Genomic DNA, 18031 nt, shown 5'->3' with positions numbered 1-18031 from the left:
ACTGCATAAGCACAATATCAAAAAAAAAAAAAGGAAAAAGAAAAAATCCTCAAACAATTCCAAATTCTCATTTAAGCCCCTATTTTTTATTTGGTGCAATTACGTCCTGATACTACTATTTGATCCACTTAGCCCAAATTTAAAAGGCTAAATGGTTTGTTAAAGATTTATTTTATATAAATTAAAATATTTAAGACAATGATATACCGCTAGAATTGAAATTCCTGCTTGTTTCCTCACATTGCTTACAGTGGATATGAACATAACATTTTCTTTATAGTATACTATTGCAACAAGTAAATTAGCTGAATCGGCCCAAGACACCCATCTTTCTTAAATTTAATGTTCTAGGATATTTTATTGAATAATTAGAAATAATTTTTTTTTAAAAAAAGAAAAATAAGGGTATTCTTTTTTTTTTCTTTTTGGATAATTGAAATTTTATTTCAGACCAACAAATCTGCTACAAGAAATCAAGATGGGGGCAAGCCACCAAAAATTAACCAGCTAAAATGGATTGGCTTATACCCCAATTCATGCAAAGTTCTTTGTTAATATGCTTAGTGGCTACATTTAAAACAAAAGTAAATCTAGCTTGAACATCTTTGTAAAGGGTATTCTTTTTTTCCCATTATTTTGTTCTTAAATACTCTATTCCTGATGCTAACATGTGGATCTTTGTTAATTTTATTTTAATTTAAATTTTCTAGATGAGAGTTGACTGTTGTTTTCTTCTTGTCGCATAATCAAATCCAAGGTACTCGTACAAAGAATCCAATAGATATGTATACACTTCTTATTGCTGATCATTTTACTTATTTTACTATCATTTTCACTCAAATTATCTCAAAGAACATGCTAGCTTCTCAATAAAGACAATGAGGAAAGAAATTAAGGAGCTAAATAATAAATTATCTTGGTTTAGCTTTTGAGTAATGGTATTGTGTTTCCACTTTACAAATTGCTTTATGGTTGGTAGATGTTTGGTTTTGCCTAGAAATTGAAGGTTTTTTTGACCAGGTAATAGTAATAGCAATTAGCAAGTGAAAATTAACACATGATAGCTGAGGTCATTCTGTAGAAATTAAGAGTAACGGACATAACCTTTTTGTTCCCTCTCATGTTCTCCTGCCATTTAACAAAACTCTAAACTCAATTTCTCGAAGTCAAATGTCAAACCTCTAGATCATCATATGCTTGATTCAAAGATTTAGTATTTATTGTCATCAGCGACAATGCCAGAGAATTTTTTTTAATTGAGAAAAAAAAGATTCAAACTCTACTCTTCAGATAAGGGATCATGCACCAACTAATAAACCAAATGCTCGGATATAATGCTAGAAAATTTCTAATTGTTTATTTGTTGCCTAGTTTAGTATAAAACAAAACCCTAAATCCTAAAAAACTAAAACAAGTGTCAGACTATAGAGAGGTTTGTACATGAGATTCATTTTATATTAGATAAGATCACAAGAAATTCATACCATCCTTACTCAATTTAATTATTAGTCAATTTTACAATATTAAATTATTAAATGTTAATATATTTCCTCTTGATTTACGTATTTTGAATATTTTTTTATTGAAAAGCCAAGGTTCTTTATATTAATGAAAAAACAGAATAATTTACAAATAAATTAAGTAATTGTGAAAGCTTACCATTTTCATTAACCAATTGAACACTAATAAGAGATTATGTTAACGGAAAACTCCATCCTTAAGTTTATCGGTTCATTGAAGGCTTGACGAGAATATTAAGAATTTTACGAATTTGAATTTAAATGAAATTCAAAGTTTTTGTCAAAACTTGAGAGAAGAGAAAAGAGGAGCATTTTAGGCCTTAAAATACTATTTATGAGGCTGCTTTGTCAATTGGGTTGATCAGCCAAGAAATTGCAAATATTGCAAGAGCAGTTGGAGACTACCGCACTTTATTTGGGTTGCAACTTAAGCACATCGAATTTTCGCAGAACTAACAATTCAGACATATAAATACAACAATAAAGCGCCAAAATTGCTAACAGCTATGATCGGAGGAAATGGTTTGAATGATAAAAGGGAAAAGACTGTGCTTAACTAGAATACTGGGCAAGAGCTGTTGTTGCTGGTATGAGGGAAGCAAGATATTATAATATGGTTTTGTATAATAAAAGGACGGTTGCTTGGAATAGTTGTTAAGCAATGGTATTGCTGGATCAAACAGTACCATTCCTGAAATGGCTGATTTGGAGAACATTCTCAAGGCCATAAGATACAATCAAGAAATGATATATTACAAACATACTTACACATGCATGCATATCCTAGAGATTAATTCAAACCAACTCCTGTTTACCATTTAGGTTGAGAATTCTAATTACAATTATATTAGAATATTTTATTAAAATGATTCAATACTTGAATCTTTTGTACAAAACGTACTGGATTTTATAATTAAAATTTTAAAGAAAAATGCGTGATATATCTATATACTTAATTCAACAATTCTTCTTTACTTTCATTAGAATTACAAAAAATACTTGAAAATTCTTCTTTTATATGCTCTAAATCACAAGTGTTTGAGCTTATTCTAATCTTCGGCTCCACAGTCTACAATCATTCAACTAGATTTCCTTCTATTTAATTACACTACCTAATCCTGATTTTTGGATCCTTAAATTTCTGAACTTCCAGGTTACTTCTTAATCGGTTTCTTGCTTTGGGAGACCTTGGAATATCATAATTCAAAAAGTATATATGATTATGACATCATTGGTTTGAATTAGATAGTCCATGCAACTATAAAACCATGTGTATGTCAGTCTCACCAAAATATCAAAAACGGATTCTATTCCTTAACTTGTCAAGTTAAGAAGTTTCTGCCAATATCTAATATCTGGTTCTTCTCTGCTGGCTTTATTAGTTTCGTATCAGCAACATGGGAAGGTCTCCTTGCTGTAGTGATGAAGCCAATCTGAAGAAGGGCCCATGGACTCCAGAGGAGGATCAGAAGTTGGTTGATTACATTAACAAACATGGCCATGGAAGTTGGAGAACTCTTCCAAAGCATGCGGGCTTGAATAGATGTGGAAAGAGTTGCAGACTAAGGTGGGCAAATTATCTGAGGCCTGACATCAAGAGAGGGAAATTCTCGGAAGAAGAAGAGAGAATTATCATTAACCTTCATTCGGTTCTTGGAAACAAGTATATATTCTTCTCATGCTTAATTTTTCTCAGAAAATCTGATAAATTTTTTCATTTGTGTAAGGTTAATTAAAAAGGGTCTTAAAGCTTTGATTTGAACTTTATACAGGTGGTCGAAGATTGCTACTCATCTTCCAGGACGGACAGATAATGAGATCAAGAATTTTTGGAATACCCACATCAGGAAGAAGCTTCTTAACATGGGACTCGATCCAAACACCCACAAGTCAAGAACTGATATCAATCATCTTTTTAACCTGTCTCAGTTGCTTTGTGCAGCACAATTAGGCAACTTGATGAATCCCTGGGACAGTACTGCTTTTAAAGTACAGGCTGATGCTGCTGAACTAGCTAAAATCCAGCTATTGCAAAACCTAATGCAAATCCTGAATACCAAAAAACTCTCAAATGTTAGGGCTGGTTTAATAGGGTCCCAAAATTCTTACCCATTTGAAGGAGTCGGACTGGTAAACGGGACAAGCTCCGTATATGCCAACGAAACAGCCTCAATTCCTCAGAATTTTCAAAGCGCTGGCTCAATGACTCAAACATCAAGTGATTACCAGCAGGGTGTTGACAACTCATGGGCATGTTTTGAAGGTGAATTCAAGTATGAAAGCCGTGATATGAATGACAAGTGCTTGAGCGGCTCCTGTGATTTTCAAACAGATAATTCACTTTCTGCATTGGTTTCGGAATCTTCCGAGATTGCTTCCATGAACCAAATGGAACACAAGACCAACACCAATCACTGCTCAACCATCTCAGCAGACACTTCTATCTTCCAGGCTTGGGAGAAGCTAATGGATGATGAAACTGGTGACTCCTACTGGAAAGATATTCTAGAGTAGGTCTTTCTTTTCGTATGCTTGCTTTCATTGCCTTATTATTCCGTGCATATATATCATGTATCTAGACATTCAACACTGATATGGTTTACTTGTTTATTTTTTGCAGTTTGACATCGTCATCATCATCACCCATAGAATGGTAGAACACCATTTATAAAGACGTATTAAACATACAACAGCAACCAGAAAAAGAAGACAAATATTAATTTCATTCGATTTTCTTTCCCTTTTAGCAGATTTCTTTATTTACGTTATTCATTCGGGGAAGCTTGATTTAGCCTACCTGTGTATAAAGACACTTCAAATACCTGTAAACCATTATCTCTGTTTTTTTTTTTTTTTTGAATTATTAATAAATGACTGCAAATTTCTTCCTATGTTTCCACTGGATATTATTCATATGACCTTCGAAAAGCAATCCAAAGCCGATGAGTTTCCCACGGTTAATTAATTATAGTTAATATGCATCCTAATCAAGGATTTTTAATTTATGGAGTGCATGTACGCGAAGCAGTTGGAGTAAATTCAAGGCTAACAATTAAATAAATTTGTTAATCACTGTTTCTCACGTTAATTAAATACTTTGCAAGCTTGATTGATAAATTAAGCTAGGGATTAAATTCTTTGATATTGAATCAAGCGGTCAGGGGCCAAAGGGTAAATTAAATTAAGGAGCAGTAGAAAGATTCCGGGCAGGAATGGAGGCCATCACTGACATAATTTTCTTAATAAATTAAAGTTTAGTAAATGATATAAATTATTTTCATTGTCTATAATAATAGTAATCCTCAAAACCACAAATTCAATTGAAATCACATGCAAATTGCGAATAGCCACCAACTCTTTTTCTTCTATTAATTCCCCTATATATTTTTATCTGCAAAAGAATTCGCTTGCTAAAAACTTGTTTGATCTGAATCTCATGTGGAAATATTCATCACCTGTTTTTGGATTGATGACTTTGTTAACAATAATAGTACGTTGGTGCATTTGGTTCATTGGTTGGTGCATGATCCTAATTACCTTTTATTAAGAGCTTCATATTTTATAGTTTTATGGTTTGTTTAACAAAGTATTTTTAAGTTCGATTTGTTTTGTTTTAGATTCATTAATTAGGATTCTTCATGTATATATAAGATTATAAATAATAATATTCTATTCTTATTTGATGTTTCATTTAGCATCTCATTTGGTATCTCTTCCATAATTTTAAAATATATTCTGTTGTTAGGATTTAAGATTCGAAACTTAAGATTTAGGGTTTAAAATTGAATACATAACATAAAATTATGGAAAAAAAAAACGAGAGATTTTTTTTCATGATTTATTCTTATAGGAAAATGAATTTTGGCATCTTCTAATTATGCAGCAGTTTCCAATTAGCACTTTTGGCGATGGGTTAGTAACATTACAACTTACAACAACTTAGTTTTTCCTTTGTTTCTGCTACGTTCAAATGCATGCCATACGTGAACGAAGAAGCATACGCCGCTGCCTAGCAAATTCCTGCCTTGTTCCTTACAATCTTCTTCAAACTAAAAAAGATGACCCTTTTTTTATGTTATACCGTTGGCAACAATATTCACAAACCGCCATGAAAATCGAAATAAGCCAAAACCCAAGATAGCTTTTCACAGCACTTCAAGGATGTTTGTTTCAAACGGAAGAAATTAAAATACACCATGAGGTTTTTTATCCCAGTCTAAAGAGACAGCATCTGGACCTTCGTTTTTTTTTAATTTGTTAATAATTTCTAGTTGTGAGTTGACTGTTGTTTTCTCCTTGTCGTTTAATCATTGCAGTCCAAGGTCCTCTCTGTTTGATGAATCCAAGTTTGAAAAGAAACAATTTATTTGTATATTCCTAAGCATTTTACTATCATTTTCACATTATTTTCCCATCTCACAGACTTGTCAAAGAAGGATATGAGGTAAGGAAGGTTGAAAAAGTTTCCCCAGCAGATCCTACTGTCCAAAACTCCAAATCTTCTCATTGATCCTGGGTGGTTTGATTTAGATTATAACTTTTGATTTGTATAAAACACCCAGATCTAACCATAAGTCAAAACTTGTTGAGATAATGAAGGCAATGTCAAACGAACAAAGTAAGCAGCATATGCTGCAATTGAGAATTTTGTTTTTGCTCATGGATTATGGTATGCCTTTTGTAGAACTAGAAGATTAATACATTTTTTTTCTTTTACGTGTTTACTTTGCAGAGTAAAAATTACTAGCTAAAGCTGTCTGCAGCACTTCAAAAAATTAATGTTGAGTATAAATTAATACCATATCACATGAAACAAACTTATTTCTCAATTTTTTTTTTCCCTTAAACAGGTGATTGAAGAGCTTAACACATTCATTGGGGGCAGATTATCTATAGATTTTCAGGGGTTGGTAAATGTTTGGTTTTGAAGTTAGAAATCGATGTAATTTGACCCGTTAATCTATAGCAAGTAAATTCAGTAGAAACATAATTGCTGAGCTCATTCCCTGGAAATGCAGAAGTTGGCATATAATTTCCACAGAGCTTAAAGAAAGACTTCTAAACAAGGAAAAAGAGCTTAAGCTGAATTTCTCAAGTCAAATGTGAAACCCTCTAATCTATATTTGATTATCTGATTCAAACTCAATTAGTTTAATAAATCTTGCGGAGTCATCACCCATATACCCTCCTTTTCATCTTTCTGATAACTAAATTTAACTGTTTTCAGTGGTCATCTTGCTTTTTATGCATGTTGAATTTGAATCAAATTCAAAGTTCTGTGGGGTGAAACTTAAGAGAAAGGAGAATCCCAGGCTGGCATTTAATTAAAAGGCTGCTATGGCGATTGGGTGATCTACCAAAAATGGGAAAGTATTGCAGGAGCAGGTAGAGACGTGCTGCAGGTATTTGGGAATTATATGAACATTGAACTTAGCAGAATTTACGATTCAAATGATGTCAATATTGCTGGAAATTGACAAAACTGCTGACTGATATGGTGACGCCACAAATTAAGATTAGCAAAAAGGTTTTAGGAAATGATCTAAAGAAATTAAGGAAACTGCTCAGAATCATTGTCAGGAGATAATATCCGACTCCATCTGGAGCAGTCATGATTAGAATATGCGTGGTTGAATAAAAGAATAGGCTGGGGGCTCTGAACAATTTTAAGCTATGATATTCCTTGATGTAACATTCAAGATATCACACTCATGACATAGATAATGAGAAAATCAAGGAAATTAAATAAGTATGGGTTAAAATCCTTTTTTTTCCTGCATATTTTAGGTTCATTAATGGCTCTTTAATCTATAGTTCCATGTTAGAACACTGCTCTTCTGTAACATTTTAGTTACTTAATTCCAATGACTTACACAATCACATTATACAAGTAGAGAAAAAATCCAAACTTCTTTATAAAAATCTTGATTCAAATATGTCTAAATTGAAACACGACTTTATTAGTTAAATTTCAACACGAAATATGCAATTACTTGGTAGTTATAAAAAGATTGACTTGAGATTATCAAGATTTACTAGAATGTTACAAAAGCAATGTAAATGACTACATCTGTATTTCTTGTTAAAGGGGGAAAAGAGAAACCAAAGAAAAACTATATTGAGCTTCAAGTACTGCCATTGTCCCAAGGGTTTGACCCCTGATCTTTAATTTGCCTACTATATATGGTCAACTCTATGTTTATACCGCTCAAAATCATGACTACATTCAGGCTAAGGTTTTCTTGTTCACCAAAAAGAAGGCTGAGGATTCTTATAGTGACACGTGCTTGATAAAGATTCAACAAGATTTATGGTTCCATTAAATTACATTTTTGCATTACCTAACCCTGGTTTTGGGGTTCTTCAAACAGTGCCAGTAGAATTTACGAGCTGCCGGGTTACTTCCAGGTCCTTGTCTTGCCATCGGAAACTTGTAATATTATAATGCAAGAAAGAATGTTAATGACATCATAGGTTTGAATCACGTGAAGCATGCACCTATAAAACTAGCTGCATGTCGTCTCCCCAGAATATCCAAAACTCCTATTTCTTTGTGTCAATTTAACACCCTCACCAAGAGAGATTCCCCCGTTTTTCCATCTCAATTTTGATATCTGATTCTTTCCTGGTTAATTGTTAGTTTCTCATCAGTGCAATGGGTAGGTCTCCGTGCTGCGCAGAGGATGCCAATCTGAAAAAGGGGCCGTGGACTCCAGAGGAAGATCAGAAGCTGGTTGATTACATTAACAAAAATGGCCTTGGGAGTTGGAGGACTTTTCCAAAGCTTGCAGGGTTGAACAGATGTGGTAAAAGTTGCAGACTAAGGTGGACTAATTATCTGAGGCCTGATATCAAGAGAGGAAAATTCACTGAAGAAGAAGAGAGAGTTATCATTAACCTCCATTCGGTTCTTGGAAACAAGTAAATTTGTTTTTCTCATGCTTAGTTTTCTTAAAAGATATGCTTGGAGTTAGAAAAGACATCTAACATCTTTGATTTACCTTCTTTTTTGCAGGTGGTCTAGAATTGCTACCCATCTTCCAGGACGAACAGATAATGAGATTAAGAACTTTTGGAACACCCACATTAGGAAGAAGCTCCTGAACATGGGGATTGACCCTCACACCCACAAGCCAAGAACTGATCTCGATCATCTTTTAAATCTTTCCCAGTTGCTATGTGCCGCACAATTAGGCAACTTGATGAACCCTTGGGACAATGCTTTTAAACTACAGGCTGATGCCGCTCAACTAGCCAAAGCCCAACTATTGCAAAACCTAATGCAAATCATTAACACGAACAAACTTGCAAATGTTGAGAGTGCTGCTGGTTTCCCTGGATCCCAACATCCTTACTCATTTGAAGGCCTACTCAATGGAACAAGCACCCTTTCTGCTAAAGAACAAACCCCACAAACTCAGAATATTCAAAACAACGGTGGTGCAATCCCTCAAGCATCAAGTGAATACGAGGCTGCAGAAAACCCATGGGCATATTTCCAAGGTGGAGTTAACTATGAAAGTCTTGACATGAACAATCAGAGTTTCAGCAACTCCTTTGAACAAACAGAAAATCCACTACCTGAGTTGGTTTCAGGATCTCCTGAGACTTCACCAATTACCCAGATGGAAAACAAGACCGCCACAGCTCCAGACTCCACTATCTATGACTTTGAGGCTTGGGAGAAGCTAATTATGGAAGATGAAGGCGATGGCTCCTACTGGAAAGAAATCCTAGAGTAGGTGATCTCTTATTGGATTCTTTCATTCATTTCATTTCTTTGTTCGTCTCTGTTAATATGAATTGTTAACAGTTTTGTTTTTTTTCCTTGTTATTGCTTTTGCAGATTCACTTCATCATCCTCATCACCTATCTCATGGTAGAGCACCTTTCGGCATGGTTCATATTGTCAACTTGATGCAGAGAAAAAGTATACTTTGATTCTGTATTCTTTATTTTATTTTCAAGATTTTTCCATTTATTTTATTCATTTAGGAAGCTTGATTGAGCTACCTATATGTGCAAATTGTAAAGACAGCTTCAAGGGTTCATGAATACGCATAGGCTTTGAGATTCTTTTGTTGGTTTTATATATTAAAGTTTAAACTGTTTGCAATCAATAATAAATTTTTGAGTTAATGTTTCATTGTATTGAAAAATGTTTGATGTGTATTTCCATTTCTAATTACTCCATCAGCGCTATGTTTATTCTATACGGCACAAAGAAATCAAGATGATGAGAATATTTTTAGGAAGCAATCAATCCCAGGATCAAAAATCATGGAATTATTTTGGCAAATTTCGCTCTTAAATTCATGCAAATTGTAGAGATAATTAAAACGATATGTTGAGATTTTGCATGTAAAATAATGTATGATAAATAACATAATGAAGGGAAAAGTTTTAGGAAGAAAAATTTGGAAACTGAAATTATCCAAAATTGCTCAAATATTACATATGAATGTTAACATATCAAAAAGTATAGTAGATTGTACCTGACAAAAGTTGTATACCATCATATAAATTTTAAATAAATAAGATCTCGATTTAATATCATATTCGTTTGATCAAATTAAATATAAGATTTCATTAATAAATTAAACGAAATTCAACCATAGGGTATATGTCAAATTCAACAATGTCACAGCCTTTTTCCACACCCTTGGGTCTTCTACTGTTTCATCAGTATGATTAATAAATAAAGAAAAATAGGATTAACAATTCCCCCGTGGATGTTAGTCTTTGTTTTTAGTCACTAAAAGTCAGAATATTAGTTCAATCAATGTTGCCCTTTAGGTGAGATTGTTTCCGTTCCATATAAGCCATTGACTGTCGCAAAAACCATCACCAACCAAAACCACCCCCTACCCTAACTTTGAGTTCAATTTTGCAAACTTTTACTACTCTTTTTTGTGCAGGAATTTGCAATTTTTGCCTGATTTTTGCTGGAAAATTAGATAACAGATTTCTTCAATCCCCCAAAAAAAGGGTAAACAGATATCAGAATTAAGCTTTTGGGCTGCAATTGAACAAGGTTGGGTGGGTATGCTTCAAGTAGAACACCCAAACCAGTTCAATTAGGCCTACCAGCCTTTTTTTCAAATGGGCTTCAATTTTTGTGCCCATGCTTTTCAATTTTATGAAATTGTTTGTCTTTGGATTCTGAACGGTCCAAAGAAATACAGAGTGGACAGAGGGGGAATGATTAAGCTGATCATGTTGCTAAAGCTGGCTGTATCCTTGATGTTGATTTTGAGCTACTACATTGGCTTCCTCCTTCCTTTCCTTATCCTCTCTGCTTTTGGCAGATGCTTGGGCTGTCTCTTTCTCCCCATAACATGAAGGAAGGTTTCTTGCGTTTTCTTCTTTTGTTTTTTTTCTCATGTAACCCAAGAAATAATAAATGTAATAATAACATGACAAAGGAAAGAACAAACACAAGAAATAAATTTCCAGTAACTATTGCCAAGTGATTAGGATCTCCACTTTAATCAATAACATTCAGAGACAGGCCAACCAAATTTACAGCAACACAAAGAACTAAGGTGGTGTCAATAGAGATTATCTACCTGAACATACTCAACACAAACTGAGATGTAATCTGGAAAAAAAACCCTAAATTAAGCACCAAGGGTTCACAACACAAACTAAGTGCATCTCTATTCCCTTCCAGCGCATTTTTTATGACCTGAATCTAACCTTCATGAAAACATATACAAAAGGATAAAGGAAAATGAAAGCAACTTAAAAGAAGAATTCAAATCCTCCCTCAAACTCCAGAAACATATAAAGAAATAGATTGCTGATACACACACATACTAATCGACTACTAAGCAGAGATAACTATGGAATGTTCAATGAATGGCCGAAATGTAAACCATATAAAAGCGCAAGACTGTTAAATCATTGACCGCTGATCATTAGAACAGGTTACTTGTATCGAAAGCCTATTATTCATAAACACAGCAAATGGATTAAAGCTACTGGCAAGGCAACAACACCATGAAAAAAAATTCACTTGCACTTCCAACATGGATCAGAGAAGCAATCAGGAGGCATCACCACAAACACTCCAATTCATGACACTCATAGTTGAAAAGATAAACAACAAAGCTAAGAGACAAACTTCTTCAAAATGCGGATTTTGTGTATTTGTTCTTCCATTTCAATATCCAGAAGCATGATCTTGCTCATGCTTTTGTTATGGTCTATGCTAACCGAAGAAGGAAATGGAGTAGATTATCAATGGAAATGGTGTAGCCAAGATGAGGTTAGGTCATAGACTCATGACATGAATTTGACTGACTGGAAAGAAACAATATTGCGTATTCAACAAAACAAAAGCTTTAGAAAGTTCTTTTGGAAGTAATAAAATGGATTGACATTTACTGATTGAGACAGAAACTGATTTGCATAGACAAGTAAAGACTCAACAGTTACATGTAAAAGGAAGCAAATCTGGAAAGGAATAAACCTTTAACTATTGAGTATACACGCATGAGGCAGTAAAACCTTTAACAAATATGCATAACAGTGAACAAAACCATTCAGAGGAATCCAAACAATTGGCATGAGATGCAGATATAAAACATCACAAGTTGTCTCATCCAACAGCCATAAAGAGCACAACAATAGGATTGAATGACACAAGGAAATATAGATATGCAAAACCAGACCAGTTCCAGCATTCTTGTCGAAAAACAATGTCAAGCCACACAACAACAATGTTCATATATCCCTAGTCGACACTTGTTGCTGGAACCAACTAATTAAAAGTATAATCCTAAAGCTTTGACCATGACCAATAACGGTCAAAGCATAAACTGTTAAAAAAGGCGTTATGAGTACAGAACAAGTGCTAAGGGTTTGGAATCTAATAATGTGCAAATTTGTCGGTTACGACAGCAGTAGAAGCTTTTGGAAAACATTATCAGAAATGGTAAATGCCGCAAAACCAGGATGCATGGACAGGACAAACAAGAATATAGTTATGTAAAACCAGCACAGTTTTGTACAAGGTTTACGTGTCAACAGAGTTCAAGTTTCCCACATCCTTGTTGAAATATCAGCCCATGCAAAAAAGATATTCACGAACCCATATTCCATGTCAGTAGCCAGACAAATCATCGAAAATGTAACCCTAAAATGAATCAAAAATCTTCCTCCTACCCAATTCTCAATCAATCATTAACAGTAATCTGCAGTCAATCTAACAAGTGGATATCAACACATCACCTGGCATTCAATGCCATAAATAATTCATCAACCGAAAGATTAAAAAGAAAGAAATTGATAAGTTTAGCTCCATTTAAAAAACTCGTAGCTTTGTTTGCAACTTAGGATGCAAACTGGAAGTACTTACCAAAATTAATCTTGAAGGGAGGAAAAAAGAGGGAACCCCTATTTAAAACAGATCATGTTACCAACATACCATACCTAATATTCGACAACCGCATTAATACACCGATTACCCACAAAACCTAGAAGGAAATATGAACTATCTCCTGAAGCTAAATTTCAGAGTTTGCCAAAACATTGTCATTCTGTTAATTATTTGTCCAGTTTATACATCAAGTTAGCAACCTAGGCATCTAAACTGAAAAGGGAAATACATAGCATTCGTTCCTACAAACATTTTTGGCAGGATTTAGATGACGGACTACCAACTTCATTATTTCAAAAAACAAAACCCTAATGGAGCTACAGCAATCAATTCTGCATAAAACAAAATTCGATCAAGCATTTAAAGAAGCACATCAATTTAATCAATGCACATAAAAAGCAAGAAAAATTGGAATCAAACTATCATTGGCAAAAACAAGAAAATTAGAATGAAACTATAAATGGCAAATTCCACTGACTAAAAGGTGAAAAACTAGAACACTTAAAAGCCTCAAAGTACAACTTAAATTCCCTAAAACATCAAAGTATTTTGAGAAGTACCTATCTCCAGAGCAACGGTGATAGAATATACATGATTAACACTGAACACCATGTAATTGTTGTCAAGAGGCTACAACTAAACTCAAAAGTACCCAACCTACTTATTTCAGCACTGTACGAACTGATGTCTAAAAATGGAAAATGTGCAACTCGCTTCGCCTCCACAAGCCAGCACCAGGGTCCAAATCCTTATACAATTGCAGCAACCCTCCCAAAACGACCGACCATGGAAATGAACCAAGCTACACCTTTTGCATCAATTTCCCTACAAATTTTTGGTCAAACTTGAATAGAGTTCTCCTTGTCTTCCCCATCACTACAGCAAGAATTGGTCACGGTTTTCCTTACTTCTTCCTCACAACTCAGCACCGACCTTCCATCAGTTCCTGCCACCTTCTCCTGGCTACACTCCACAGCCAAACCCCTCTCCACCACCACATCCCTTTCTTTCCTATTCACTATATCACAAAAGAAATCAGTCAAAACTGTTTCATACCCCGGCATTTTTGCATAACCCGGAAAATAGTTAATGTCAATTATAAGATAGCGGTTTCCAAATCGGGTATCTCTTATCACATCAAAATTAAACAAATTCAATTTCATTGCCCTTCTCAAACCCCTAGCAATATCCGTCATGAAACTCTGCGGCGGCAATTCAGTGTCCTCCAAATGCATCTTTTTATAGTACTTATCATCACTTTTCTCATGAGTAGCCAAATTGGAAACTTGAGAAAATGATAAAGACCCTTCTAAACTCTTCAACTTCTCCTCTGAAACATCCGGTAACGACTTCCTTTTAACACATTTCACATATTCTCCGACCACGTAAACCTTAAAGATAACCCCTCCATGATTAACAAATTCTTGCAAAACAATCGGGGGCTTAAGCTTGTTCAACCCATCGTGGTTAAAAACCAGAGACATTTTGTGTGATTTGGCGCTTCCATCAGCCACCAAGGGCTTGGCAATCACTGGAAACTTAAGCAATTCCCAAGCTTGGTTATCAAATAGGGTTTCTTGATCGTAAATCACAATCTGTTTAGGGATCCCAAAGGTTTCGCTTTGATTCTCGATCTTGAGTTCGGACACCACCTGGAGCATCGAAATCCTGTTGTGCAGCCGTTCGATAGCGTCAGGAGAATCGACAATCACAGCATTAGGGTTTCTTGAACGGAAATCTTCGAGCTGGCTCCTCCAATCGTCACCGTACAACTTGTGGAGCACGCAATGGAACCGCCCTTGTTCGACCAAAGGACGTCCCCTATCGATCTTTACCAGATCGATTCCTCGAGATTTCGCCTGATTCACCAACGATTCTCGAATGAAACTGTTCTCTTTCTTGGGTACAAGCGCGTAACCAATCTCGAATCTTCTCTCCTCTCTCGCCATTGCCCACAGACTTTTCTTTCTTTCTTTCTTTCTTTCTTTCTTTTCCTTTTCCTTTCTCCCCTCACTTGAATAAAATCCTCTCCTTCCACTTCTTTCTCTTCAATATTTGACTGCTTGATTCATAAAACGAAACGCTCGCTTCTTCGCATTTCAGATTTTGCAAGCAACCAAAGAAACCGAAATTAAGATTCATCAAAAGACTCAATTCCTTGGAATTTTTAGGGTCGGCTTTCCTTTTTAAATCTTAATTTTTGGATTTTTTTTTTCTTTTTCGGTTTTTTTCCCTAACAGTGTTGCCAAAATCGAAAACAAAAAATATCGCCTGGTGGGAAAATGAAGTGCATATCCGGGAGGGGATTGGGGGAAGGTATATATACCTTCGACTAGGGTTAGCGAAGGAAAGTGTGATAAACTAAACCACGGTTAGTCTTCTCGTGAGACACGTGGCATATTCTTTGAGGTGATTATGCGGATTCGCGCCGCACAAATAAAGGGAAACGCGTGTGGGTAATGGACGGTGGTGATTTGGGGGGCCAAAGTGACAGTTGAGTGATGGTCAACGTTTGATTGAAATGATGAGGAGCAACTTAAGACTTGAATTTTTATTTTCTTCTTTTTGAAAGATGGTATTCTTTTCTTTAACTTATCAAATGGAATTTGAAATGTGTGGAATATTAAGGCTAAAAGCTTACCCTCAGCTTTTTCAACATTTAGATATTGATGCATATATATATATATATATATATATATATTATAGTTATGAATTTATCCTCCATGATGTGACATGTGAATTTCTCTTTTATTGCCACGTGGAAAATTCATCATGTTGGCTCACTTTTTTATAGGTGATGTCGATAGCAGGTGAGTTTCTCTTTTTCTCTCTTTTGACATCATTGGTAAAATGATTTTTTTTTTAAAAAAAATGGAAAGAAGAAAAATATACTATTTTTAATTTGTAAATTTATACTAAAGGGAATCAATATTCATCTATAAATTTTNTGATGTGACATGTGAATTTCTCTTTTATTGCCACGTGGAAAATTCATCATGTTGGCTCACTTTTTTATAGGTGATGTCGATAGCAGGTGAGTTTCTCTTTTTCTCTCTTTTGACATCATTGGTAAAATGATTTTTTTTTTAAAAAAAATGGAAAGAAGAAAAATATACTATTTTTAATTTGTAAATTTATACTAAAGGGAATCAATATTCATCTATAAATTTTGCTATTTATTTTTAATTAACTAAATATTATAATAAAAAAATAAAAATTTTCTTAAAATCTCTTATTTAACATTATAAATACATTGATGTTTCAAACTTTTTTATATAATTTTGAAGAAAAAAAAAAGTTGAAAATTCAAAACTTATTTAAAAGTTTCACAAAGCAAGTTTGGAGGAATCGAAATTTAAAAAAAAAAAAAAATCAATATTTAAGTTTCAATATTCTTTTAAAAAATAATTTTATATCTTTTTATGTCATCAATTTCACGTAACGATACATGATTAATCGCATAAATTCCTTCAATTACTAAAAAAATTGTCAAAGAACACATGGATGGATTGTTAGAAATTATTATCTTATGAACTAACACTCTATTTGTTATAAAATGGGACAAGCTAAAACAGCGGGAAGAACTTTTTTCCTGTTGACAGTATTAAGCAATTCAACCAAGGAATTCAACTGAACAGACAAAAGTATTGTACTACCAGTTTGACAATTGCAATAATCTAACACCTTTATCTCCTTTCTTTTTCAATTAATTGACTTTAGTCATGATATGGGAATCATGTGCTTGTATGACAGTTGGCACACTTTTTTATAGGTGATGTCGATAGCAGGTGAGTTTCTCTTTTTCTCTCTTTTGACATCATTGGTAAAATGATTTTCTTTTTTGGAAAATGGAAAGAAGGAAAATATATTATTTTTAATTTGTAAATTTATACTAAAGGGAATCAATATTCATCTATAAATTTTGTTATTTATTTTTAATTAAATAAATTAATTATAAAAAATTAAAAAAATTTCTTAAAAATCTCTTATTTAACATTATAAATACAGTGATGTTTCAAACTTTTTTATACAATTTTGAAGAAAAAAAAAAGTTGAAAATTCAAAACTTATTTAAAAGTATCACAAAGCAAGTTCGGAGGAATAGAAATTTTTTCAAAAAAAAAAGTCAATATTTAAGTTTCAATATTCTTTTAAAAGGTATTTTTATATCTTTTTATATCATCAATTTCACGTAACGATACATGATTGGTCTCATAAAATCCTTCAGTTACTAAAAAAATTGTCAAAGAACACATGGATGGATTGTTAGAAATTATTATCTTATGAACTAACACTCTATTTGTTATAAAATGGGACAAGCTAAACAACATAAAGAACTTTTTTCCTGTTGACAGTATTAAGCAATTCAACCAAGGAATTCAACTGAACAGACAAAAGTATTGTACTACTAGTTTGACAATTGCAACAATCTAACACCTTTATCTCCTTTCTTTTTCAATTAATTGACTTTAGTCATGATATGGGAATCATGTGCTTGTATGACCTTTTAAATTATGATTCCCAATGGAATAAATTATGTGTAAAATATAAAAAAATGGGAAAATTAAATCTCACCTTAGGCTGACCCCAAGTGATGTAATTAGCTTAATTTGTTCTATCTACTCCTATATGGTTTGCACCGACCAATGCCACCATGATCTAGAATCTACCCAGTCTTGTTTTTGGCCTTTTGGCACACGGAAATGTCTTTCAAAAGTGCATTATCTTGTCTTCCCTTTAATGTCAAAACAATATGGGGGAAAAGAGAAAAAAAGGAGTTGAAAGTGAACCATTTTTGTCTAAAAGCTGGCCAATGTTTCTCTTGTGCCTCCACTCCTAGGAATTATAGATGGTACCCAAAAATACAATCATAAAGTCAAGACTAACAGTATTATAAGAAAAAGAAATGGATTCTATTGCCATTTGAGGTGTTGTTATCAATCTCAATTTAAGTAGATACATGAAATCTACTGGTCACATATTGACACACACATTTCCCACAAGCCACTTGCTTCCAATCCATGCTCCGCCAATTTGAGTGGGTTTTGTTGGGGCATGTGGGTCAGTTTATCTCGACAGAGAAATCTTTGTATTATTGGGGGGTAGACGTGAGCATTAATTCGTGTAT

General features: G+C 33.9%; 3 protein-coding genes across 3 annotated transcripts; 2 read left to right on the top strand and 1 right to left on the bottom strand.

Annotated features, from left to right (window-relative positions):
• LOC18606783 (transcription factor MYB39) lies at window positions 2918-4177 on the top strand. The gene is made up of 3 exons (XM_018117153.1): window positions 2918-3183; window positions 3293-4030; window positions 4141-4177. The coding sequence occupies exons 1-3, from the start codon at window positions 2918-2920 to the stop codon at window positions 4175-4177; spliced, it is 1041 nt and encodes a 346-aa protein (XP_017972642.1).
• Window positions 8121-9514, top strand: LOC18606782 (transcription factor MYB39). The gene is made up of 3 exons (XM_018118583.1): window positions 8121-8441; window positions 8536-9258; window positions 9367-9514. Exons 1-3 carry the CDS (start codon window positions 8176-8178, stop codon window positions 9401-9403), a joined length of 1026 nt encoding a protein of 341 aa, XP_017974072.1. The 5' UTR covers window positions 8121-8175; the 3' UTR covers window positions 9404-9514.
• LOC18606781 (inositol-tetrakisphosphate 1-kinase 1) lies at window positions 13353-15188 on the bottom strand. The gene has a single exon (XM_007040574.2). It carries the CDS (start codon window positions 14850-14852, stop codon window positions 13743-13745), a length of 1110 nt encoding a protein of 369 aa, XP_007040636.2. The 5' UTR covers window positions 14853-15188; the 3' UTR covers window positions 13353-13742.

The sequence above is a fragment of the Theobroma cacao genome, chromosome 3, assembly GCF_000208745.1.
Source record: "Theobroma cacao cultivar B97-61/B2 chromosome 3, Criollo_cocoa_genome_V2, whole genome shotgun sequence".
NCBI classification, from domain to species: Eukaryota; Viridiplantae; Streptophyta; class Magnoliopsida; order Malvales; family Malvaceae; genus Theobroma; species Theobroma cacao.
Note: the sequence above shows the minus strand (reverse complement) of the source record. Positions and strands in the feature narration are given on the sequence as shown.

What these genes read in the sequence shown, in the direction of transcription:
- LOC18606782 (XM_018118583.1), top strand. Translation starts at nt 8,176, where the DNA reads ATGGGTAGGTCTCCGTGCTGCGCAGAGGATGCCAATCTGAAAAAGGGG. An exon ending in CATTCGGTTCTTGGAAACAA is followed by an intron (nt 8,442 to 8,535) that starts GTAAATTTGTTT and finishes TCTTTTTTGCAG; the next exon opens with GTGGTCTAGAATTGCTACCC. An exon ending in TACTGGAAAGAAATCCTAGA is followed by an intron (nt 9,259 to 9,366) that starts GTAGGTGATCTC and finishes TTGCTTTTGCAG; the next exon opens with ATTCACTTCATCATCCTCAT.
- LOC18606781 (XM_007040574.2), bottom strand. Translation starts at nt 14,852, where the DNA reads ATGGCGAGAGAGGAGAGAAGATTCGAGATTGGTTACGCGCTTGTACCC.
- LOC18606783 (XM_018117153.1), top strand. Translation starts at nt 2,918, where the DNA reads ATGGGAAGGTCTCCTTGCTGTAGTGATGAAGCCAATCTGAAGAAGGGC. An exon ending in CATTCGGTTCTTGGAAACAA is followed by an intron (nt 3,184 to 3,292) that starts GTATATATTCTT and finishes AACTTTATACAG; the next exon opens with GTGGTCGAAGATTGCTACTC. An exon ending in TACTGGAAAGATATTCTAGA is followed by an intron (nt 4,031 to 4,140) that starts GTAGGTCTTTCT and finishes TATTTTTTGCAG; the next exon opens with TTTGACATCGTCATCATCAT.